Source organism: Pleurodeles waltl, chromosome 4_1, assembly GCF_031143425.1.
Source record: "Pleurodeles waltl isolate 20211129_DDA chromosome 4_1, aPleWal1.hap1.20221129, whole genome shotgun sequence".
Lineage (NCBI taxonomy): Eukaryota > Metazoa > Chordata > Amphibia > Caudata > Salamandridae > Pleurodeles > Pleurodeles waltl.
This window is the reverse complement of record NC_090442.1, coordinates 129,217,459-129,243,763: the sequence shown is the minus strand read 5'-3', so window position 1 is coordinate 129,243,763 and position 26,305 is coordinate 129,217,459. Positions and strand designations below refer to the sequence as shown.

The 26,305-nt window shown below is 47.0% G+C and overlaps 1 protein-coding gene across 1 annotated transcript in view; it reads left to right on the top strand.

Annotated features, from left to right (window-relative positions):
- Nucleotides 1-26,305, top strand: part of PATL1 (PAT1 homolog 1, processing body mRNA decay factor) — a 260,927-nt gene that overhangs the window by 185,238 nt on the left and 49,384 nt on the right. The window contains exons 15-16 of the mRNA XM_069227876.1: nt 21,192-21,351; nt 22,119-22,283. Of these exons, the coding sequence (XP_069083977.1) occupies nt 21,192-21,351; nt 22,119-22,283 (325 nt within the window). The remainder of the gene's footprint in view (nt 1-21,191; nt 21,352-22,118; nt 22,284-26,305) is intronic.

Below are 26,305 nucleotides of genomic sequence, written 5' to 3'. Positions count from 1 at the left end.
TTGGCAGCACCTAATTTATCAATGAGCTCATCAGCTCTTGGAATTGGATGAGCATCTGTCTTGGTGACAGAATTGAGCCCTCTGTAGTCCACACAAAACCTCATCTCTTTCTTTCCATCTTTGGTGTGAGGTTTGGGGACTAAGACCACTGGGCTAGCCCAGGGGCTGTCAGAGCGCTCAATTACTCCCAATTCCAGCATCTTGTGGACTTCCACCTTGATGCTTTCTTTAACATGGTCAGATTGTCTAAAGATTTTGTTCTTGACAGGCATGCTGTCTCCTGTGTCCACATCATGGGTACACAGGTGTGTCTGACCAGGGGTTAAGGAGAAGAGTTCAGGAAACTGTTGTAGGACTCTCCTACAATCAGCTTGCTGTTGGCCAGAGAGGGTGTCTGAGTAGATCACTCCATCTACTGTGCCATCTTTTGGGTCTGATGACAGAAGATCAGGGAGAGGTTCACTCTCTGCCTCCTGATCCTCATCTGTTACCATCAACAGATTGACATCAGCCCTGTCATGGAAGAGCTTAAGGCGGTTCACATGGATCACCCTCTTGGGGCTCCTGCTTGTGCCCAGGTCCACCAGGTAGGTGACCTGACTCTTCCTTTCTAGTACTGGGTAAGGGCCACTCCATTTGTCCTGGAGTGCCCTGGGAGCCACAGGCTCCAGAACCCAGACTTTCTGCCCTGGTTGGAACTCCACCATTGCAGCCTTTTGGTCATACCAAAACTTCTGGAGCTGTTGGCTGGCCTCAAGGTTTTTGGTTGCCTTTTCCATGTACTCTGCCATTCTAGAGCGAAGGCCAAGTACATAGTCCACTATGTCCTGTTTAGGCTCATGGAGAGGTCTCTCCCAGCCTTCTTTAACAAGGGCAAGTGGTCCCCTTACAGGATGACCAAACAGAAGTTCAAAGGGTGAGAATCCTACTCCCTTCTGTGGCACCTCTCTGTAAGCGAAAAGCAGGCATGGCAAGAGGACATCCCATCTCCTTTTGAGTTTTTCTGGGAGCCCCATGATCATGCCCTTTAATGTCTTGTTGAATCTCTCAACTAAGCCATTAGTTTGTGGATGGTATGGTGTAGTGAATTTATAAGTCACCCCACACTCATTCCACATGTGCTTTAGGTATGCTGACATGAAGTTGGTACCTCTGTCAGACACCACCTCCTTAGGGAAACCCACTCTGGTAAAGATACCAATGAGGGCCTTGGCTACTGCAGGGGCAGTAGTCGACCTAAGGGGAATAGCTTCAGGATACCTGGTAGCATGATCCACTACTACCAGGATATACATATTTCCTGAGGCTGTGGGAGGTTCTAGTGGACCAACTATGTCCACACCCACTCTTTCAAAGGGAACCCCCACCACTGGAAGTGGAATGAGGGGGGCCTTTGGATGCCCACCTGTCTTACCACTGGCTTGACAGGTGGGGCAGGAGAGGCAAAACTCCTTAACCATGTTGGACATATTGGGCCAGTAGAAGTGGTTGACTAACCTCTCCCACGTCTTGGTTTGTCCCAAATGTCCAGCAAGGGGAATGTCATGGGCCAATGTTAGGATGAACTTCCTGAACAGCTGAGGCACTACCACTCTCCTAGTGGCACCAGGTTTGGGGTCTCTGGCCTCAGTGTACAGGAGTCCATCTTCCCAATAGACCCTATGCGTTCCATTTTTCTTGCCTTAGGCAGCAAGCTGCTGAAGAGTCCAAAGGCCTTCAAGAGAGGGACAGGTTTCTTGTCCCTGACACAGCTCCTCCCTTGAGGGTCCCCCTGGGCCTAAGAGCTCAACCTGATAAGGTTCAAGCTCCAAAGGCTCAGTTCCCTCAGAGGGCAGAACTTCTTCCTGAGAAGAGAGGTTCCCTTTCTTTTGCTGTGTTGTAGTTGGTTTCCCAACTGACTTTCCTGTTCTCTTGGTAGGCTGGGCCATTCTTCCAGACTCCAGCTCTACTTGTTCACCCTGTGCCTTGCATTGTGCTCTTGTTTTCACACACACCAGTTCAGGGATACCCAGCATTGCTGCATGGGTTTTTAGTTCTACCTCAGCCCATGCTGAGGACTCCAGGTCATTTCCAAGCAGACAGTCCACTGGGATATTTGAGGAGACCACCACCTGTTTCAGGCCATTGACCCCTCCCCATTCTAAAGTAACCATTGCCATGGGATGTACTTTTCTCTGATTGTCAGCGTTGGTGACTGTGTAAGTTTTTCCAGTCAGGTATTGGCCAGGGGAAACCAGTTTCTCTGTCACCATGGTGACACTGGCACCTGTATCCCTCAGGCCCTCTATTCTAGTCCCATTAATTAAGAGTTGCTGTCTGTATTTTTGCATGTTAGGCGGCCAGACAGCTAGTGTGGCTAAATCCACCCCACCCTCAGAAACTAGAGTAGCTTCAGTGTGGACCCTGATTTGCTCTGGGCACACTGTTGATCCCACTTGGAGACTAGCCATACCAGTGTTACCTGGATGGGAGTTTGGAGTGGAACCTTTCTTGGGACAGGCCTTGTCTCCAGTTTGGTGCCCATGCTGTTTACAGCTATGACACCAGGCCTTTTTGGGATCAAAGTTTTTACCCTTGTACCCATTGTTTTGTGAAGAGGCTCTGGGCCCACCCTCCTGTGCAGGTTTTTGGGGGCCTGTAGAAGACTCTTTACTATTTTTAGTTTTGGTTGTCTCATCACCCTTCCCCTGGGGAGTCTTTGTGACCCCTTTCTTTTGGTCACCCCCTGTTGAAGTCTTGGACACCCTTGTCTTGACCCAATGGTCCGCCTTCTTTCCCAATTCTTGGGGAGAAATTGGTCCTAGGTCTACCAGATGCTGATGCAGTTTATCATTGAAACAATTACTTAACAGGTGTTCTTTCACAAATAAATTGTACAGCCCATCATAATTACTTACACCACTGCCTTGAATCCAACCATCTAGTGTTTTCACTGAGTAGTCAACAAAGTCAACCCAGGTCTGGCTCGAGGATTTTTGAGCCCCCCTGAACCTAATCCTGTACTCCTCAGTGGAGAATCCAAAGCCCTCAATCAGGGTACCCTTCATGAGGTCATAAGATTCTGCATCTTTTCCAGAGAGTGTGAGGAGTCTATCCCTACACTTTCCAGTGAACATTTCCCAAAGGAGAGCACCCCAGTGAGATCTGTTCACTTTTCTGGTTACACAAGCCCTCTCAAAAGCTGTGAACCACTTGGTGATGTCATCACCATCTTCAAATTTGGTCACAATCCCTTTGGGGATTTGTAACATGTCAGGAGAATCTCTGACCCTATTTATATTGCTGCCACCATTGATGGGTCCTAGGCCCATCTCTTGTCTTTCCCTTTCTATGGCTAGGAGCTGTCTCTCTAAAGCCAATCTTCTGGCCATCCTGGCTAACAGGAGGTCATCTTCACTGAGAGCATCCTCAGTGATTTCAGAAATGTGGGACCCTCCTGTGAGGGACTCACTATTTCTGACTAACACAGTTGGAGACAGGACTTGAGGGGTCCTGTTCTCCCTATTTAGGACTGGAGGAGGGACATTGGCCTCCAAGTCACTAATTTCTTCCTCTGTGATGTCATCATCAGAGGGGTTGGCTTTTTCAAACTCTGCCAACAGCTCCTGGAGCTGAATTTTGGTAGGTCTGGAGCCAATGGTTATTTTCTTTATATTACAGAGAGACCTTAGCTCCCTCATCTTAAGATGAAGGTAAGGTGTGGTGTCGAGTTCCACCACATTCATCTCTGTATCAGACATTATTTTGCTAAGAGTTGGAAGACTTTTTAATGAATCTAAAACTGTTTCTAGAATCTAATTTCAAACTTTTAACAAACTTTTAAACTCTAAAAGACAATGCTAAACAGGGACTTAACACACAAGGCCCTAGCAGGACTTTTAAGAATTTAGAACAATTTCAAATTGCAAAAATGAATTTCTAATGACAATTTTGGAATTTGTCGTGTGATCGGGTATTGGCTGAGTAGTCCAGCAAATGCAAAGTCTTGTACCCCACCGCTGATCCACCAATGTAGGAAGTTGGCTCTGTATGTGCTATTTCAAAGTAAGGAATAGCATGCACAGAGTCCAAGGGTTCCCCTTAGAGGTAAAATAGTGGTAAAAATAGATAATACTAATGCTCTATTTTGTGGTAGTGTGGTCGAGCAGTAGGCTTATCCAAGGAGTAGTGTTAAGCATTTGTTGTACATACACATAGACAATAAATGAGGTACACACACTCAGAGACAACTCCAGCCAATAGGTTTTTGTATAGAAAAATATCTTTTCTTAGTTTATTTTAAGAACCACAGGTTCAAATTCTACATGTAATATCTCATTCGAAAGGTATTGCAGGTAAGTACTTTAGGAACTTCAAATCATCAAAATTGCATGTATACTTTTCAAGTTATTCACAAATAGCTGTTTTAAAAGTGGACACTTAGTGCAATTTTCACAGTTCCTAGGGGAGGTAAGTATTTGTTAGGTTAACCAGGTAAGTAAGACACTTACAGGGCTCAGTTCTTGGTCCAAGGTAGCCCACCGTGGGGGGTTCAGAGCAACCCCAAAGTCACCACACCAGCAGCTCAGGGCCGGTCAGGTGCAGAGTTCAAAGTGGTGCCCAAAACACATAGGCTAGAATGGAGAGAAGGGGGTGCCCCGGTTCCGGTCTGCTTGCAGGTAAGTACCCGCGTCTTCGGAGGGCAGACCAGGGGGGTTTTGTAGGGCACCGGGGGGGGGACAAGCCCACACAGAAATTTCACCCTCAGCGGCGCGGGGGCGGCCGGGTGCAGTGTAGAAACAAGCGTCGGGTTCGCAATGTTAGTCTATGAGAGATCTCGGGATCTCTTCAGCGCTGCAGGCAGGCAAGGGGGGGGTTCCTCGGGGAAACCTCCACTTGGGCAAGGGAGAGGGACTCCTGGGGGTCACTTCTCCAGTGAAAGTCCGGTCCTTCGGGTCCTGGGGGCTGCGGGTGCAGGGTCTCTCCCAGGCGTCGGGACTTTAGGTTCAAAGAGTCGCGGTCAGGGGAAGCCTCGGGATTCCCTCTGCAGGCGGCGCTGTGGGGGTTCAGGGGGGACAGGTTTTGGTACTCACAGTATCAGAGTAGTCCTGGGGTCCCTCCTGAGGTGTCGGATCTCCACCAGCCGAGTCGGGGTCGCCGGGTGCAGTGTTGCAAGTCTCACGCTTCTTGCGGGGAGCTTGCAGGGTTCTTTCAAGGCTGCTGGAAACAAAGTTGCAGCCTTTCTTGGAGCAGGTCCGCTGTCCTCGGGAGTTTCTTGTCTTTTCGAAGCAGGGGCAGTCCTCAGAGGATGTCGAGGTCGCTGGTCCCTTTGGAAGGTGTCGCTGGAGCAGGATCTTTGGAAGGCAGGAGACAGGCCGGTGAGTTTCTGGAGCCAAGGCAGTTGTCGTCTTCTGGTCTTCCGCTGCAGGGGTTTTCAGCTAGGCAGTCCTTCTTCTTGTAGTTGCAGGAATCTAATTTTCTAGGGTTCAGGGTAGCCCTTAAATACTAAATTTAAGGGCGTGTTTAGGTCTGGGGGGTTAGTAGCCAATGGCTACTAGCCCTGAGGGTGGGTACACACCCTCTTTGTGCCTCCTCCCAAGGGGAGGGGGGTCACAATCCTAACCCTATTGGGGGAATCCTCCATCTGCAAGATGGAGGATTTCTAAAAGTTAGAGTCACCTCAGCTCAGGACACCTTAGGGGCTGTCCTGACTGGCCAGTGACTCCTCCTTGTTATTCTCATTATTTTCTCTGGCCTTGCCGCCAAAAGTGGAGGCCGGGCCGGAGGGGGCGGGCAACTCCACTAGCTGGAGTGTCCTGCGGTGCTGTGACAAAGGGGTGAGCCTTTGAGGCTCACCGCCAGGTGTTACAGCTCCTGCCTGGGGGAGGTGTTAGCATCTCCACCCAGTGCAGGCTTTGTTACTGGCCTCAGAGTGACAAAGGCACTCTCCCCATGGGGCCAGCAACATGTCTCTAGTGTGGCAGGCTGCTGGAACTAGTCAGCCTACACAGATAGTCGGTTAAGTTTCAGGGGGCACCTCTAAGGTGCCCTCTGGGGTGTATTTTGCAATAAAATGTACACTGGCATCAGTGTGCATTTATTGTGCTGAGAAGTTTGATACCAAACTTCCCAGTTTTCAGTGTAGCCATTATGGTGCTGTGGAGTTCGTGTTTGACAAACTCCCAGACCATATACTCTTATGGCTACCCTGCACTTACAATGTCTAAGGTTTTGTTTAGACACTGTAGGGGTACCATGCTCATGCACTGGTACCCTCACCTATGGTATAGTGCACCCTGCCTTAGGGCGGTAAGGCCTGCTAGAGGGGTGTCTTACCTATACTGCATAGGCAGTGAGAGGCTGGCATGGCACCCTGAGGGGAGTGCCATGTCGACTTACTCGTTTTGTCCTCACTAGCACACACAAGCTGGCAAGCAGTGTGTCTGTGCTGAGTGAGAGGTCTCCAGGGTGGCATAAGACATGCTGCAGCCCTTAGAGACCTTCCTTGGCACCAGGGCCCTTGGTACTAGAAGTACCAGTTACAAGGGACTTATCTGGATGCCAGGGTCTGCCAATTGTGGATACAAAAGTACAGGTTAGGGAAAGAACACTGGTGCTGGGGCCTGGTTAGCAGGCCTCAGCACACTTTCAATTGTAAACATAGCATCAGCAAAGGCAAAAAGTCAGGGGGCAACCATGCCAAGGAGGCATTTCCTTACAAGGGTCTTAGGGACTACACACATTGTTCCATGCACATCAGTTATCTGGAGCTTCAAGCGATATTTCTAACCCTCAAATCTTTCCTGCCTCACCTCTTACACAAAGTTGTCTTTGTCCAGATGGACAATATGACAGAAAAATATTATCTACAAAAACAGGGGGGACACGATTGTTCCAGCTATCACAGATGGCACAAACAATATGGAAATGGGATCATCACCACCACATTCACCTACGGGCAGAATATCTCCCAGGGACGGACAATGACTTTGCCAACCTGCTCAGCAGGATGCATCAGTAAGTCTACAAATGGGAACTCCACCCACAATTCCTTTAAAAATACTTCCAAAAGTGGGGAAATCCTCAAATAGATCTTTTCGCCTCAGCAGAAAATGCAGAATGCCCAACTTAGCGCCCTGGTGCCCTCACCCTATCTCCAGGGGCAATGCTCTATTGATTCATTTTTAAGTGATATTTGCTTACGCTTTCCCGCCTCTCCCACTCGCGCCCCTTCTGGTTCACCAGCTCAAACAGACATCACTAACTGTGATACTGGTAGCACCCACAAGGGCACGTCCACCTTGGTTCACAACACTTCTGGACCTCTTGCAAGTTCCTCATGAGAAGCCCCCCAGCAGGCCAGATCGTCTCACACAGGACCATGGAAAGATCAGCCATCCAGACCCCAAATTGCTCAACCTAGCAATAATGGCACCTGAAGTCCTAGAATTTGGTTATCACAATTTTCCTCCTGAATGTATGAAAATTTTGAAGGAGGATCACAGACCGACGACTCGAGCAGTTTATCCAGCAAAATAGAAGCATTTTGGTTGCTACTGCCAGTCCAAACACATTGATCCAATTAAAGCATCTGTCCAAGAAATGACTTGCTTCCTGCTACACTTGCAACAAGGCAAATTGGCTTACACTTCAATCAGATTACACCTTGCAGCCAAGGCTGCATACTTACAAAATAGAGAACATATTTCATTGTTCAGAATCCTTGTTATTAAAACTTTAATAGAAGGACTTAAAAGGGTAATTCCACCTAGGCATCCTCCTGTTCCATTATGGAATCTTAACATTGTACTCCCTAGGCTCATGGGGCCTCCATTTGAGCCACTTCACTCATGTCCTATTCAGTTCCTTTCATGGAAGGTAGCTTTTCTGATTCCAGTTGCATCACTTAGCCATGTCAGTGAGCTCCAAGCATTAACTCGAGAATAACCTTTCTTTCAAATACATAAAGATGAGGTCCTATGCACAAACCCAAAATTTCTACTGAAAGTGGTATCTCAATTTCATATCAGTCAAACCATTGAATTGCCTGTCTGTTTTTCACAGCCAGATTCAATAGCAGAAAGAGCGCTCCTCATTTTAGATGTTAAGAGCACTCATGTACTATATTGACAGAACAAAACAGTTTAGGAAAACCAAACAACATTTTATAGATTTTTGCCTTGCCATTCAAGGACCGCATAGCTAGAGGGATTGTAAAATGCATACAAATATGTTATGCCAAGGCAAAAAGACAATTGCCGCAAACTTCTAGAGCATATTCCACCAGGAAAAAAGGTGCTAATATGGCATTTTTCGGAAATATTCCTTTAGCTGATATCTGTAAAGCGGCTACTTGGTCTACACCTCGCACATTCACAAAACATTGTGTAGATGTACAAGCAAGCCATCAGGCAAATGTAGGCAGGCTGTCTTGAAAACGCTTTTCCAAACAGCCACAACTCCCACTGGCTAGTCACCGCTTTCTTGGAGCGACTGCTTTACAGTCTATGCAGAGCATGTGTATCCACAGCTACACATGCCAGCGAACAGAAAATATTACTTACCCAGTAGACCTCTGTTTGTGGCATGTAGTGCTGTAGATTCACATGTGCCCTCCCTCTTCCCCCTGACGCTCATGTCCATTGCAGTTAGTATACCTTTGTATATATTTACATACATTTGCATGGACATCCTTTTTCTATATTTCCTTCACTTTTCTCTTTCTCACCCCTCGGTGGGGCGGACTTCAGCTTTCAGTTTGTAACAATCCAGACCCAAACAAAACACTAGAGGGCAGGAAAATACAGAGCATGTGAATCTACAACACTTCATGCCACAAACATATGTCTACTGGGTAATTAACATTTTCCTTCAAGGGTGGTACTACTGGGGCACAGGAGGTAAATAAAGGACAAAAGGGATTAAAATGCAACTGGTTGAGCAAAAGAAGTGCTCTGTTACTCCTTGAGATGGAGTGACACAATATAAACTTCACAATAACAAAGGGCAAAAAAAATGAAGGCTATTCCTGGAGAGTTGAAGGGGGCAGATCCGGCAAAGGTATGAGTATTTGAGGGGTAAAATGGTTGGGATGCAACAGGAGAAAAGTATGATGAACACAACATTGAGCACAAAAGGAATATGTTAATAGGAACATGCAAGAGATATAAATGTGATATTCTCTGATCACCCACAGACATACGTATAATAGCTATAATTAGCATTTGTCACTTCTTTGGGGGAAGCCCCGCTTCTTCTAGTGATGGGGTGATGGGATGAAAGCCCTAGATGCTAGGAAATCACTGGATTGATGAGCAGAAATGGCATAGACTTTACAACATGAAGAATGCAGTGTACAAGATGAGAGCAATGAGTGACAGGTAGAATGCAGGCTTCCTGATAGGTTGAATGATGAAAATTAAGAGACTTCATTGACTGAGGAGTGATATATGGAAAATAAAAAATTGCCTTTCAAACTGAGAAAAACAATCTACTCTAAAAGGGTGAAAACTGCACTTGAAACTACTACTTGTCAAACTGTGCCAGTGTTGTTGTAAGTGAAAGGAGTGGCATCTGGTTGAAATGTACTTGTAGGAAGCGGCCTGGTGTGTGGTGGATATCTATGGTACTTACTCCTTATACCAGGTCCAGGTATCCCCTCTTAGTGAAGTGTAGGCAGGGTCTAGAAGCCAGGCTCTCTGGTGGTAGCTGTGGATGAGCAGCCAAGGCTTATCTAGTAGACATGCAAAGCTCATGCAACACCACTGTAGTCACACAGCACTTACACACATGAATTGAATTGAATTATTTATAGAGCGCATTCCGGGGGGAGCATCGAAGCGCTATGAGAACCTAAATGCAAAAAGAAAAGTGAATACAAAAGGATACTACTAATTAGTTTGCGAAGAGCCAGGTCTTCAGGCACTTTCTGAAGGCCAAATGATTCCGCATTTGTCGCAACGGAAGCGGTAAATCATTCCAGAGCCTGGATGCTTGCACCGAAAAAGCGTGCTCTCCCCATCTCGCTTTTTTGCAGCGAGGGACTTTGATCAAAAATCTGGAAGCTGATCTCAGAAGTCTCGAGGGTTGATAAAACGAGAGAATAGATTTTAAATAGTCCCAACCTGACGCCTGAAGTGCTTTATGCGTGAGACAAAGTGTCTTAAACATTATTCTCTTCCGGATTGGGAGCCAATGGAGGGATGCCACACACCTAGAAGCAGAGGCAAAATTGGGCATATTTAAAGTTAAGCGGGCCACCGCATTCTGGATAGACTGTAATTTATCCAGCGAGGACTTATGCAGTAGAGAATTGCAGTAGTCAAGCCTAGAGGTTCCCATGAAAGGAAACACTCAGTTTTACAAAAATAAAGGTACTTTATTTTTTGGCACAAATCATCACAAAATACTAGACCGGTGACCCACCCTTAGGAGGTAAGTAATACACTAAATATATACACTAGCGGTCAGAAATAGGCATAGAAAAGGTTAGAAAACAGTGCAAACGGTAATAACCAATAGTGACCCTATGGGGAGCACAACCATATACTAAAAAAAAAAATGGAATGCGAACAAGGTACCCCCACCTAGGTAAGAAAAATGTGTAGAGGAGAGCTGAGTGTACTAGAGAACCACAAAGGTAAGTAACACACTCCCCCCCCCCCCCCCCCCCCTGAAGAAAACCAGCCGTGGATTCCTGAAGAAAGAAGACCTGTGGAGAGAGGGAACTAAGTCCAAGAGTCACAGTGGAGTCCAGAAGGAGTATGAGGTACTACCCACCCAGCTGTGGGTGCAGGAGTTGGTGGAGGATAATGAAGAACAGGCCAGCAGTGCAGCCCTGGAGCCGGAGAAGAGTTCCTGATGGATGCAGAAGATGGGAAAGAGGTATTGCAGGGGGCCAGTAAGTCCAAGGACGACTAAGCCAGGAGGGTGAGTCACATGGGACCCTCCGCATCGCAGAGAGTCCACAGGAGCAGAGGCAGCACCCAAAGGGGTACCACAGGACGGGGACACAGGATTCGCAGGAGCCCACGCAGCACTACAAAAGTGGATCCCACAGCACAGGAGAATGACGCAGGAGGCTGTGCTTTGCTGCATGGATTGCTGGGGGCTGGAGCTACATGTCGCCGGAAGATCCCTTGGTGGAGATGCAAACAAGCCTTGTCAGCTGCAAGAGGCGCAGTGCACGGGGGTACTGTCCTGTGTGGGAAGGCAAAGGCTTCACTCCACCAAAGTTGGACAGCTGGCAGAGAGGACCAGGAGGAGTACTCCGCACCACCACCTGTGATGCAGGATCCACGCAGCTCAAGATTATGGGAGATCCACGCAGCTGGTTGTCACTTGTTGTGGGTGCCTGTGGTTGCAGGGGAGTGACTCCTTCACTCCAAGGGAGATTTCTTCTTCTTGTGTAGGCTGAAGAGTTGCAGTCTTCAGAGGATGCACGACAAAGAAATTGTTGCAAAGCTGGCAGGAGCCCTGGAAACAATGTTGCTGAAGAGTTCTTTCTTCTTGGAAGCAGCTTGTTGGCTCCTGGAGGTTCAAGTCGCAGTTCCGGAGGCCAGAAGTCGAAGTGAAGGTTGCTTAGGAGTCCTGCTGGAATCTTGCAAGCCGAATCTGAGGACCCACCCCAGAGAGACCCTAAATAGCCCTGAGAGGAGGATTGGTCACCTAACCAGGTAAGCACCTATCAGGGCAGGCTCTGACGTCACCTTCCTGGCCTGGCCACTCAGATGCTCCCAGATTTCCCTGCCAACCTTAGAAACAAGATGGCAGAACCCAGGGACCCTCTGGAGGTGCCCTGGGAACCACCTCTGGGGTGGTGATGGACAGGGGAGAGGTCACTCCCCTTTCCATTGTCTAGGTTCGCGCCAGAGCAGGGGCTGGGGGTCCTTGAACTGGTGTGGACTAGTTTATGCACGAAGGGCACCAAATGTGCCCTTCAAAGCAAACCAGTGGCTTGGGGAGGCTACCCCTCCCAAGCCAGTCACACCTATTTCCAAAAGGAGGTGTTACCTCCCTCTCCCAAAGGAAATCCTTTGTTCTACATTCCTGGGCTTGAGCTGTTCAAGCAGCAGGAGGGCAGAAACCTGTCTGAGTGGTGGCAGCAGCTGGGCTGCCGGAACAACCCTGTAAGGCTGGTGGTAGAAATGCAGGGATTCCTCTAAGGAGCCCCCAGAGTGCATGGAATCATACTTCCCATACTTACAACAGTATTGGGGTGTTATTCCAACATGCCCAGGTTCAGAGTTACCATTATGTAGCTGGATATCCAGTACACGCGTAAAATGGCGTCCCTGTGTAGGAGGCTGGACTGGCTTGTAGTGAGTACCAAGGGGTACTTGCACCTTGCACCAGGCCCAGTTATCCCTTATTAGTGTATAGGGTGTCTAGCAGCTTAGGCTGATAGATAATGGTAGCTTAGCAGAGCAGCTTAGGCTGAACTAGGAGACGTGTGAAGCTACTACAGTACCACTTAGTGTCATATGCACAATATCATAAGAAAACACAATACACAGTTATACTAAAAATAAAGGTACTTTATTTTTATGACAATATGCCAAAGTATCTTAGAGTGTACCCTCAGTGAGAGGATAGGAAATATACACAAGATATATATACACAATAGCAAAAATATGCAGTATAGTCTTAGAAAACAGTGCAAACAATGTATAGTTACAATAGGATGCAATGGGGAAACATAGGGATAGGGGCAACACAAACCATATACTCCAAAAGTGGAATGCGAACCACGAATGGACCCCAAACCTATGTGACCTTGTAGAGGGTCGCTGGGACTATTAGAAAATAGTGAGAGTTAGAAAAATAACCCTCCCCAAGACCCTGAAAAGTGAGTGCAAAGTGCACTAAAGTTCCCCTAAGGACAAAGAAGTCGTGTTAGAGGAATAATGCAGGAAAGACACAAACCAGCAATGCAACACTGTGGATTTCCAATCTAGGGTACCTGTGGAACAAGGGGACCAAGTCCAAAAGTCACAAGCAAGTCGGAGATGGGCAAATGCCCAGGAAATGCCAGCTGCGGGTGCAAAGAAGCTTCTACTGTACAGAAGAAGCTGAGGTTTCTGCAGGAACGAAAAGGGCTAGAGACTTCCCCTTTGGTGGACGGATCCCTCTCGCCGTGGAGAGTCGTGCAGAAGTGTTTTCCCGCCGAAAGAACGCCAACAAGCCTTGCTAGCTGCAAATCGTGCGGTTAACGTTTTTGGACGCTGCTGAGGCCCAGGAGGTCGCAAATTGGACCAGCAGAGAGAGGGGACGTCGAGCAAGACAAGGAGCCCTCTCTGAAGCCGGTAGCACCCGGAGAAGTGCCAGAAACAGGCACTACGAGGATGCGTGAAACGGTGCTCGCCGAAGTTGCACAAAGGAGTCCCACGTCGCCGGAGACCAACTTAGAAAGTCGTGCAATGCAGGTTAGAGTGCCGTGGACCCAGGCTTGGCTGTGCACAAAGGATTTCCGCCGGAAGTGCACAGGGGCCGGAGTAGCTGCAAAGTCGCGGTTCCCAGCAATGCAGCCCAGCGAGGTGAGGCAAGGACTTACCTCCACCATACTTGGACTGAAGAGTCACTGGACTGTGGGGGTCACTTGGACAGAGTTGCTGGATTCGAGGGACCTCGCTCGTCGTGCTGAGAGGAGACCCAAGGGACCGGTAATGCAGCTTTTTGGTGCCTGCGGTTGCAGGGGGAAGATTCCGTCGACCCACTGGAGATTTCTTCGGAGCTTCTGGTGCAGAGAGGAGGCAGGCTACCCCCACAGCATGCACAAGCAGGAAAACAGTCGAGAAGGCGGCAGGATCAGTGTTACAGAGTTGCAGTAGTCGTCTTTGCTACTATGTTGCAGGTTTGCAGGCTTCCAGCGCGGTCAGCAGTCGATTCCTTGGCAGAAGGTGAAGAGAGAGATGCAGAGGAACTCGGATGAGCTCTTGCATTCGTTATCTAAAGTTTCCCCAGAGACAGAGACCCTAAATAGCCAGAAAAGAGGGTTTGGCTACCTAGGAGAGAGGTTAGGCTAGCAACACCTGAACGAGCCTATCACAAGGAGTCTCTGACGTCACCTGGTGGCACTGGCCACTCAGAGCAGTCCAGTGTGCCAGCAGCACCTCTGTTTCCAAGATGGCAGAGGTCTGGAGCACACTGGAGGAGCTCTGGACACCTCCCAGGGGAGGTGCAGGTCAGGGGAGTGGTCACTCCCCTTTCCTTTGTCCAGTTTCGCGCCAGAGCAGGGCTAAGGGGTCCCCTGAACCGGTGTAGACTGGCTTATGCAGAATTGGGCACATCTGTGCCCAACAAAGCATTTCCAGAGGCTGGGGGAGGCTACTCCTCCCCTGCCTTCATACCATTTTCCAAAGGGAGAGGGTGTAACACCCTCTCTCAGAGGAAGTTCTTTGTTCTGCCATCCTGGGCCAGGCCTGGCTGGACCCCAGGAGGGCAGATGCCTGTCTGAGGGGTTGGCAGCAGCAGCAGCTGCAGTGAAACCCCAGGAAGGGCAGTTTGGCAGTACCAGGGTCTGTGCTACAGACCACTGGGATCATGGGATTGTGCCAACTATGCCAGGATGGCATAGAGGGGGCAATTCCATGATCATAGACATGTTACATGGCCATATTCCGAGTTACCATTGTGACGCTACATATAGGTAGTGACCTATATGTAGTGCACGCGTGTAATGGTGTCCCCGCACTCACAAAGTTCAGGGAATTGGCTCTGAACAATGTGGGGGCACCTTGGCTAGTGCCAGGGTGCCCTCACACTAAGTAACTTTGCACCTAACCTTTACCAGGTAAAGGTTAGACATATAGGTGACTTATAAGTTACTTAAGTGCAGTGTAAAATGGCTGTGAAATAACGTGGACGTTATTTCACTCAGGCTGCAGTGGCAGGCCTGTGTAAGAATTGTCAGAGCTCCCTATGGGTGGCAAAAGAAATGCTGCAGCCCATAGGGATCTCCTGGAACCCCAATACCCTGGGTACCTCAGTACCATATACTAGGGAATTATAAGGGTGTTCCAGTAAGCCAATGTAAATTGGTAAAAATGGTCACTAGCCTGTTAGTGACAATTTGGAAAGAAATGAGAGAGCATAACCACTGAGGTTCTGATTAGCAGAGCCTCAGTGAGACAGTTAGTCACTACACAGGTAACTCATTCAGGCACACTTATGAGCACTGGGGCCCTGGGTTACCAGGGTCCCAGTGACACATACAACTAAAACAACATATATACAGTGAAAAATGGGGGTAACATGCCAGGCAAGATGGTACTTTCCTACACCCTGCGCACACAAAGTCCAGGAAAATGGATCTAGTGTTTGTGGGGGCACCTCTGCTGGTGCAGGGGGTGCCCTCACACACAGGTACCTGCACCCTGCCCTCTGGGCTGACAGGGCTTCCCATAGGGGTGACTTATAGAGACCAGGTGTAGTGACCTGTAGTGAAAACGGATGCATGCAGGGTGCAATGGCAGGCCTGCAGAACCCTTTGCATGGGCTCTCTATGGGTGGTAGAATAACTGCTGCAGCCCATATGGATCCCCTGGAACCCCAATGCCCTGGGTACGTAGGTACCATATACTTAGGACTTACATGGGGGAACCAGTATGCAAAACTTGGGAAGAAAAGGTTAGTAGCAACCAAATTTAGAGGAGAGAGCATTATCACTGGGGTCCTGGTTAGCAGTATCCCAGTGAACACAGTCAAACACACTTGACACCAGGCAGCCAATGGGGGTAACCATGCCACGAAAGAGGGCACTTTCCAACAGTACTATAATGTATTTATGAAACACCAGTGTCACTTCTTTTAAGGCTTTGAGATCGTGGTTTTGTCTAGGTGAGTGATGGTCAATGTTATAGAAGGAAAGGTCCTGTGTAACTAAACCTTTTCAGGATAGGTGTATTTTAAGCTGTTTCTGAAAGTTTACACCGTAAGCACACACTAATGCGCTCAAGCTCCTAATAGTTTTCATTCTCTGTGAACTGTGCCAGTATTGGGTCGAAGGATAGAACTGCCTGGTCAGTTAATAAAATGTTCTCTCAGTGAGATGGTATGGTTCGGTGAATGAACATGGGATTCAGGTTTACAGCCTGGAAATGAAATGGTGGTTAAAAAGCAGTGGCAATAGAAAGGCTGAATGTCCAAAATGAAAGTGGTGTTTAGTAAGTATGATGCCTTTTATTTTTCTGGTCATTCTATTCCCATCAAAAGTATAATTTGCTGCATTTATCCCAGACATACGGATAATAACAACCCTTGTCAGAAAGTCATTCACCAACTAACCACGCAGCTTTTTCTAAATACTGCGTATGTGAGCAAATACAGACACAAGTGAAAATGAAGGACACAGTATGGAGATTAATGGACTTCAAAAGAGGGAAGTATAGTGTCTGTTAGCAGCACTGACCATTATCACCCACATTTACTCTGGAGCACGCAGGAGAGTAATCCTTAGAGTCATCAGTATTGTCTTGAAAGCCAAAGCTGCTGCAGTGACAGACATGCCCTGCAAGTATCAAAGACCAACCGTCAGGTGACCTGGACCTCTGACAATTTGCTCAGAATTCTGCCAGCTTCAGAAGAGGAATTAAGTGTCTATCACACATGAAACAAAGGAAACCTACTTCCTAGGCTGTCATCACAATGATGCTGCAAATGAGATGTTACCATCTAAAGTTCCTCATAGCAATAAAGGACCATCTTCTGATCATCACCCAACACAAAAACACTGGATTCAGACCACACTTTGCATGGATATTTGTTTATTAGTTGAATGACTCCCTGAACAAAGTCAATTAGATTAATGCAGTGGGGATTCTGTGGCATAGCTATGTTGTTTTAGATGAGCAAACGGGTGTCCGCACACTAATGCATACATACAAAGGAAGCAACCTGCAGCAGTCGACATCCCAGTGATCCATAGACCTGAGAACTATGTATGGAAATTTACTGTGACAAAGATTTTTGGGAAGAATGCATTGCACAAAGAATGTCAACAAACTGACAAGACTTTGAGAAGGAAGTCGTTAGATCATTGCACCAGAGTTACTTGCTCTTCCGTCAGTGGAAGGCTGTCACACAACTCTGTGTCAAAAGACTCTTCTCCCCACCCCCTTTACCTTTTTCTAGTGTATTTAAAGTTGAATTAATGTTTTGTCCCGAGGACTTAGACGTACAGTAATGTCTAGAATGAGTGCTCTAGAAAGCATACTGCTTGAGTGGAATGATTGGTTTACAACTCACTCTAATGCAGAGGTCTTCAGATCCCCTCCTGACGATCATCGACAATCATAAAAGTCCCCAATTCACACAGCAAATCATTTTTACGGTGTGGAAATAATATTAAACAGCTTTTAGCAAACCAGAGGTCAGTGAGTGTGGGGACGCGGTCAAAGGTGTATCCAAAAACAAAGGTCATAATTCACAAGGAATTGGCATAGGGAAGTGCTACAAGTCTTCTTGCTACAGTGCTCTACGTCAATATAAAAGGGCAGGAATGGACCATATTTATGAAAAACAATGCATTCCTGTCCTTTCGACCTGCGTTGGCGCACAAATTGCTGCCTAGCGCCAATGTACACAGGATTGTTTTTGTGCAGAAAGGGGCACCTTCCTGCACAAAAACAATCCTGAGAGGCATTTTCCTCTTTCTATATGTGCTGCAGAATGCAACACACATGGAAAGAGGAAAAATTAGGAGAAATGAAAACATTTGTCCGTATTATACCTGCTGTGGGGAGGCATAGGGTTTTGGCACTGCTCCAGTTTGTGATTTTGTAAATCTGTGGCAGCATGAAAATCCATGGGTGTTGCATGGGAACACTCACCACAACGCCCATGGAACGCCTCCTTGATGCAGAGTAGGGCAACGCAGCGGCTTGTGCTGCTTTGCCTTACTCCATATGTATGAGGCCATGCAGAGCCACACAGGGTGGCTTTGCATCGCCTCATAGGTATGACTGAGAGGCTTCTGCCAACGGAGCGTCAATAAGTGATGCTCCGGTGGTGCATGCCTCTCATAAATAAGCCCCAAAACATTCTGTAAGTGTTTTTTTTAGTTCTTTCTCAGTCGGGTAACTACATATAAAGTAGCAGTCAGCTTAAATAACAAAATAAAAGGAAGTTGTTACTCATTGGGAAATGCACTTTAGTACATTATGAAGCCTCAATTAGTTAATGCACCTCAGAGGTCTGTGTGTAACCGGAGAGCAACAGAAATATATCTTGGTTTGTGCAGTGTAGAAAAGTGACTTGTGTATTTTTAGTGCCACAAGGTCACAGCGGGTGACAGAAACTACTGTGAATATGTAAGGCATTATTTTATACTTTCATTACATACAGTATGAGATAGGCCACTACAAAAAGGTTTAAGATAAAACAGTACTTCCAAAATGTAGATTTAAATAATACCAGAGCATATGCAATTCAATTTTTAGGGGCGAGCGCAAAGCGCTCCATCCCTCTTCTAATCTCTCTTTTGGGTGATTTTAACCACGCCCATGTTACGTCAGTCACTTTCATTGCTTCGTGGGCTTGCCTTTTAAAATCCGCTTGTTTTCATTCGTGAAAGGCATGAATACGTCATGCCTTTTCCGGTGTTTAGCCCTCCTTGAGAGCACCAGTAAACTACTGGAAACATACGAGGCTTCATGTTTTCCTTATGGTTTCTGGACTACGTTTACACAGTGCGATTGCACTCTTTTTTTTTTTTTTTTTTTTTTTTTTTTTTTCCCATTTTCATTTAATGTGGCAAGAAAAGTCTGGTTAGGAGTTTACAACGTGAATAGCTCCAACTTGACGTAATGCGAGACCCGTTGCATTGCAAATGCTTGTTTTAATAACTGTCCCTTCAACACCTCCAGGTGAAGTAAGCACTGTGTAAATAAGATTACAATTAAAAGCACGCAATTCACAGCGCAGTTGTTAACTCTTTGCACTACCATTCAAAAAGAATAAATGTTTCATCACAAAACTTCGACTGATTGGGAGTAATTAAAGCCAGAACCAACTCCCAAGCATACTTTACAATTGCAGATCAGCTCGCAGTGCAGATTTGCATTTGATTCAGAAAGCAGACACAAAGGCGTCTTTAGCTGTCTGTGCAGCTTAATTTCACAGCACAGGAGACTCCCCGAAGGAAAGTTCAGCTGAAGCATTTTAACAATCCGCCGAAGTGAGGGGGTATACGCGTGACCCGCCTCTCCCCACCTTCAATCTCCCTGTTCCAATTCACCCCCCCCCCCCCAACAGATTGAAGACCTTCGCTCTAATGAAAGGGGTGTTCTCCTTCAGGGGACTTCCATTGATAATTATAGGCACTTCATAGTCGCGCCGGCGAGTGGGATCCCAGGGCACTTTTTCCAACAAAATTTGTTTTGCATTCTCGTTTTTTCAGAAAGGTAAAAACATCTTGTTAGAAGACAGATAATTTAGCAGCGTACAAACCAGGCTATATTGGTTAATTAAGTATTACTTTAAAATTAACTTGCAGTAAAAAAATATACCTATGGATGACAGTACATTTTGTGCTATCTACTAGGCAAAATAAAATGACTTTAGGATTACATGTGTAGCCAGATGCTACAGCTTTTAAGCCTCCAGACAGACATGCCAATATCGCCCTTTTTGAAAGGTGGTAAACATCCTTTTAAATATAAAGACATTCCTAAGTTGGCCTTACAGCTTGTAGGGTAATCACTGTGATTTGAAAGTGGAACATGTAAGTATTTTTCTAACTTTGGCTACGAATAAACTTCTGAGTCCATTCAACCACGTTAAAACCCAACTCAATGGTGAAGTTGAATTTGTGATAATTATATAGGAATGTTGGTTCTTAGAAACTTTTGCTTTTACTACCAGACGTTTCCATGTTGACTAATTAACGGCATCAGGTTGTCTCCAGCTGCCTTCCTCTGCTAATGCTTCACGTTTGAGCAGGTGTGAAAATTGCTCTCAGAGCAGAGACAGTGGCTTGGGCTTTTTGGCAGGGTGTCCTGGTTGTGAGGTATATGAATCAGCTTATCCCAGAAAGGGCATATGGGTAGGTCTCTGGAACTTCATTAATTTGAAAGAGATGAGGGGGAGGCCTACCAATTCATAATTTAGTGTTAACTAAAACCTGAGGAAAACGGGTGTTTGCCTCCAGGGTACGCTCTAGCCATCCTGACCACATCCGTGTGGTGGGAACAGGTAGGAGGGCACTGCTCATTACCATGGTGCTAAATTATCTCCTAACAAGATGTGTTTAGCATTTCTGAACAACGCGAATGTGAAACATATACATTTTCTTTGAAAACAGTGCTCCGGGATCCCTCATGTGGGCAGATCTATACAGTGCTTTCGATTTCAGTAGAGATTCCTCAAACAAAGAGCTAGGGTTACAGGTAAATGGCCATTCCTTACCTGCCACAAGTATGTAGCTTGTGATTAATAAATTAGCCACATAAATCAGAAAATGCTAAAGCAGTAGGACTTAATATCCACTTTACAACATGGTAAATTACTGATCAATGTACACCTAAATTGTGCAGATTTCCACATAACATGCTGCGCACAAGAGATACCTTGGTTATAGATAATGACATAATCTGAGAGGGAATCAACTTCCAAACCTACTTGGTTGACTAGCTAGTAATAGCAGATTTCAAGATGTGTAACAGGCCTCTGTTACACTGTTTTAAGAACTAGATTTTAAAGTAGGCCTGCAAAAATGTTAATTTTGGTACCAGCTGGACAATTCTTTTTAGTATAATTTGAGACAATAAAAGAGCTGTTACTTCCCCTTTGTAAAATGGATGTGTCTAAAAGTAGTTGAAACCGCATTTCTCATATCCAGTGACAATGAGGAAAGTACACATTGTTGAGTTTGAATGTATCATGCATGTAGTTAGTGCAGCAAGTACTCTCCCTTTCCAAAATGGTTTGGGTATGAAGAGAGGGTGTACTAGAAAGAAGTATCTTTTGTTTGGCCCCATTTGAGATGGAGAAATAAAGGCAAGCCAAAATTCACCACTAGTTGTGTAGGGGATAATGTTTCTACATAGAGCAGGGGCCTCTGGAGACAGCACAATGACAGCTGAGGGCTAACCACTTAAACATTTACCGGGTTCTGTAAACTGTGATAGGATTTCCTGTTGATTTTGAGAAGATGTCTACATGTAGTAAAACTGTTTTCCCTTGTGCTTTCTATTTACATCCACCTCTTCCCACAGGCCAAATGATGACCTTTTTGTCCAGATAATGTGCATCCGGAAAGGAAAGCGAATGGTGGCCCGCATCCTTCCTTACCTTAGCGTAGAGCAGGCTGCATCACTCGTCAGCTCCACAGCACATAACCTGTCTTTCTTGATGAAAAAGGATGCCCAGGATGAGGTAAAGTGGACCAAATTTAAATTGAGATTAACCTATGCTGTTAGACCTCATTGTGGAAAAGATATTACGTCATTGGATCGAATCGACATGGAGCACCCTTAATATCTATCCTTTTGAACTTGATGGGTGGGTGGCTGCTCTGTGCTGACTGAATTTTCATGAAAGGCTTATGAGCTGTGTCACACTGTCTTTGGATAATGCCTGTTTTATTTCAGTGTAGATTGACTACTTCTAAGATATGCTGGATGGTATACAGGGGCTTTTAGAATCAATTTGATGATTTTTAGAAGAAAGTGACAGCTTGGCGCATGATACTTTGAAAGCCATTGCTGTGACCCTCTTGTAACTAAGAGGCATACTGCTGGAATTCTCTCACATCAGACATTTTCCCTTGGTGTTGAGTAGCAACTTATTGCATTCTGATGAATGCCTTTTGGGGTGGATTTAGTTGTATTTCTAGGAATTTTTGGCAAGTTCATCCTGCATTTTCCTATGATGTTAGTTTCATTCATGTTTTTTGACACAGGACCCTGTGAAGATTCTGTAAACTGGAAGAGCCACGGTTGAAAAGAGCAGGCATCTTTTGCTTTGGGGAATAGGGGGGGGCATACTGCTTTGGGATCTTTGAGGATTTCTTAAGGTATTTGCAACATTTGCATAAGCCCTCACCTCATCCTTCCCAGGTGGGCATCCAAGGGATCTCCCCTGTCTGACTTGTGCTGAACTCTGGTATCTGTTTAGTTCATTAATCTCCTCTTTGGTTTCAGGTGCTGCCCTGTCTTCTAAGGCCATGCACTCTTGTTGTTTCTCAGCTGCCATCGGAGGCAGTCACCAGCATTCTTCAGCAGATTTTGAATCTACCTCAGAACATTGCTTCCTTGCAGCAGCCAGAAACCTCAAATCCTCACTTCATATCAGTGCTCCAGAACAGGGTACCGTATTCTCACTCCTCTTTCATCTCCTCCACATGTGCTTCTGACATTCTTTTATCTTCACCAGTCCTTCTATTGAATGTTCCTGCTCCCTCCTTCCTAACTTTACTTTGTAAGACCATATCTCTTACTCGCTTTTTCTGTTACTTGAATTCACAATTCTTATTTCTCCCTTCGTGCTTTCCCCTTTCTTGCCATGCGGTCAGTCTGTACCCTCTAACATCATCCTTGCTTGGTTTAGAATAATTCCATGCTGTCAAGGGGACCCTGAACACTTTTTGTCCGCAATTGAATCCAAGGAGGTTGTGTAGTTAACTTGCCCAGTGACATTGCAGCATGATGTCCATTACATCCTACTACTTTTGCTGAAATGAGGGTAAAATCAGGACTGCATAGTTAAAGCTCATTCAGAGGTCACCTGTGCTTTTAAGAGGTCTAGATTTTTCCAATCTTAGCTTTATACTGGCAGTGTCTGTCTGTCTTTTTAGAGTTGGCCCTAGGAGCAGTTGGACTTAGGGCAAATACATTATCCAGTATTACTATGTCCAGATAATATTTCCACAGAAAACTACCTTTTCCAGTTGTGGCATTTTCCTGTAACAATTCCTTCACTTTTCATCTTGTGGCAGGAATAAGGCAGCATAACCCCCCCATATGTGCTGTGTTCCTCTAATGCTCACATTCAACCACTAAATGAATATTTTGCACAAATATGACCAGGAGGGCATTAAAAGGTTCTGAAGGGATTAGGCTGTGCGGCACGTTGGAGGTCATGATGGCAGTTAAGGCCTTCAGAGAGGGTCTCTCTCCTCTAAGTCTTCATCGCCTAAGAGTAGGAAAGTACCCCTTTTTGACACGGTCGCTCCCACTTTTTGCTTGGTAAATGATGCAATTTTGACTGAAAGTGCACTGGGTTCCTGCCATCCAGGTCTCCAGTGCCAGCTCTCTCTCAAACTGTGCAATTGTTCCCCAGTGGGCAAAACCCCTGGCACCCCTGTAAGTCCCTGGTAAATGGTATGGTACCCCTGGTTCCTAGGGCATAGTACCAAAGAGGGTCCCCAAGAACTGCAGCACGTATTGTGCCACCCTCAGGGGGCCCTCACCTAGCACATGCAGACTGCCATTGCAGACTATGGGGGTCATTATGACCCCTGGCGGTGAGTGTAAATGTGGCGGTATCAGCCGCTGGGCCGGAGATGTCAATCTCTAGCCCGGCGGCCGGTATAGTACCGCCGGCTGCATTATGAGCCTGCCTACCACCATGGTTTTCGTGGTGTTAGCAACGCCATGAAAACCATGGCAGTAGGCACTACCGGTGACAGGGAATTCTTTCCCTGTCACCGGTAGGTGGCTCCCCCCCCTCCATCCAAACTTCCCCCTCACTTCCTCCTCACACTCACCTCCCCACCCCCTCCGATCCTCACACTCACCTCCCCACCCCCTCCGATCCTCACACTCAACCCCCCATATACGCACACACCTGCAGACACGCACCACGCATACAACCAGTCACACACACTGGCATACACTCATTCATACATGCATACTTCCAGACATGCTCGCACACATTCCTACACACAATCACACACACACACACACACACACACACACACACAATCTCACACAATCACACACACACACACACACACACACACACACACACACCCCCACCCCCACCCCCCCCCCCCCCCTCCCCTGTCGGACTTAACTTTGTCGAGGAGGTCTTCCGACAGGGAACGGGAAGAGACGCTGCACCGGCAGCAGGACACTGCTAGGCCGTATCACAGGTCATGATACGGCTGGCGGCGTTCAACTGGCGTGGCGGTGCTGATGGTAGCAGCGCCAGCTTACCACCATCCGCCAGTATGGTCACTGCCGCATTTCCACCCTTCTTGTGGCGGAAGTCCGGCAGTGATCATTATATGGCAGGCGTATGGTATCCGCGGTGATGGGATGTTGGCGGCCATCACTGCAGCGGTAGGCGTTTTTTACTGTCATTGTTGTAATGACCACCTATGTTTTTTGGTGCAGCTAAAAGTGAGAACACAACATGGCACAAAGCCTGTGTACGATGTCCTCTACCACTGCCTGCAGTATCTGTAAGTCACCTCTACAGCAGGCCTTACAGCCCTAAGGCAGGCTGCATTATATTACTTGTGTGGACATACCTGCAAACACAGATATGCCCTTGTTATGTCTTTGTTGATTCTCCGACATAGTGAGTGAACTCAATCCATTTTAAGTGCATGTGCTGGACACTGGTGAACACGAGTTCCCCAGCTACATGATGGCTTCACTAAAAATAGGGATGTTTGATATCCAACATCTCATATGTATAAACCCACACTGATTCCAGTGATAGATTTAATAATACATGCACCCAGAGGGTACTGGCCTTTTAGTTTTAGCCAGCTTGCCACCAACAGACATGTTTCTGACCCCCCCCTTCCCAGGGGTGAAAGCCTTCACTCTCGGGTGGTCCGGAACAAAAGCCCGCTCTGGCAGTGGTGTTAACACACCCCTCCCAAGAGGATGACCTTCAAAATTACATTCCAAGGCGGGGGCTTCAAGGAAGCCCACCACCCTTGGTATGCAGATCTGGCTTCCCTCAGAAGGGAGATGCCGACCCTCCCTGCCCCAGGGCCCTTTGGCCCAAGACCGGAAAATTAGTAGTCAGGAAAGCGCGTCCACTGAGGTCAGTTCCATCCCTAAGATGAGCTGCCTGATGTGGACACGAAATTTCAAAGACTGCCATCTTGGTCGTGGCAGAACTAAGAACTTTGGGACACGGTTATGCCCACTTTCCAAGTGGTCATATAGGGGGCGTAGTACTCCCCTAACATCCCTAAATTCAGTATTGAAGGGAGCCCGTGGCACCAGAAAATCAGATCCTGCTGGCCTGAAGAAAGGACACTCCATAGACTCAAGAGACAAGAACTGAAGACAGGTGACTGTCTGCCAGCCTGCCTGCTGACTTCAACAGTTGCGACAAACACTGCGCCTTGCAGCTGCTTGTGCCTCCAAAAGCACGGGAAGACTGCCAGCCTTCACCCCAACACTAGCATCTCCTGTGGAGTAGCGGAGCTGCTTCCCTGCATCCTGTAGGTGCCTAAAGAAGAACTGAGAGGACTCCGGACTGCCAAAAACCTGACACCAGAAAGCACCACTGCACCTGTGTCCCCTAGCCGGAGTTGAAGTGTGCCAGCATGGTCCCCAGAGCCTCCAGAGACTAAGTCCACTGTGTTCTGCCCGCTGTCACTATCCTGTTGGTGCCTGCAGCCTCTTTGTGCAGGCCCCCCTCTACTGCGAGTGACCTGGAGACAAAGATCAAACGTTGCAGGACACCTGTCTGCCCCAAACAGAGGAAAAGAGGACCAAGGGTGTTCTCATGTCTCCCAGACTCATAAGACCTGCGCCCACTTGTTTGCTTGGTCAGGTTGGACCCCCAGTTCACGCCTGCAGCCTTTTTTTGCAGGTCCCCTCTACGATGACCACTCCAGTGAAAGAAGCCCGGTACCTAAGTACATCCCTACACCCAGCCACCTTGCCCCCAGTAGAAGAGGACCGAAGTTGTCACCACGTCCCTGAGCATCTCAAGATTTGAACCCTTTTGTTGGTTCACCTGGACTGGTCCCTGCCTGCAGTGCCTCTCTGACCAGAACAATCCACATTGACTTCGGCGGGGCACCTATCTGCACCTGGCTGCCCCAGTGCCACCCGAGGTGACCTGTTTGTGTGGCTTAGGACCCTGCCACATACTCACCTTAAGTCTAGAAGATTGGTATTGTAAGTCACTGCTGAATCCCTGTTTGCTGTATGTGTCTTTCCTTTATAGGTTAACATTGCAGCATCAGAAAATTGCACTGTTGACTTTTCAAAACTGTAAGTATTTCTTCTCCAAAACGTATTCACCTTATCATATTGATTCTGGTGCCTAAACATATATAAAGATACTTGTAAATTTTGTAAAGTGGTATGGATCCCTCCCTTGGGTTGTGTGTCATTTATTGACTGTGTACATA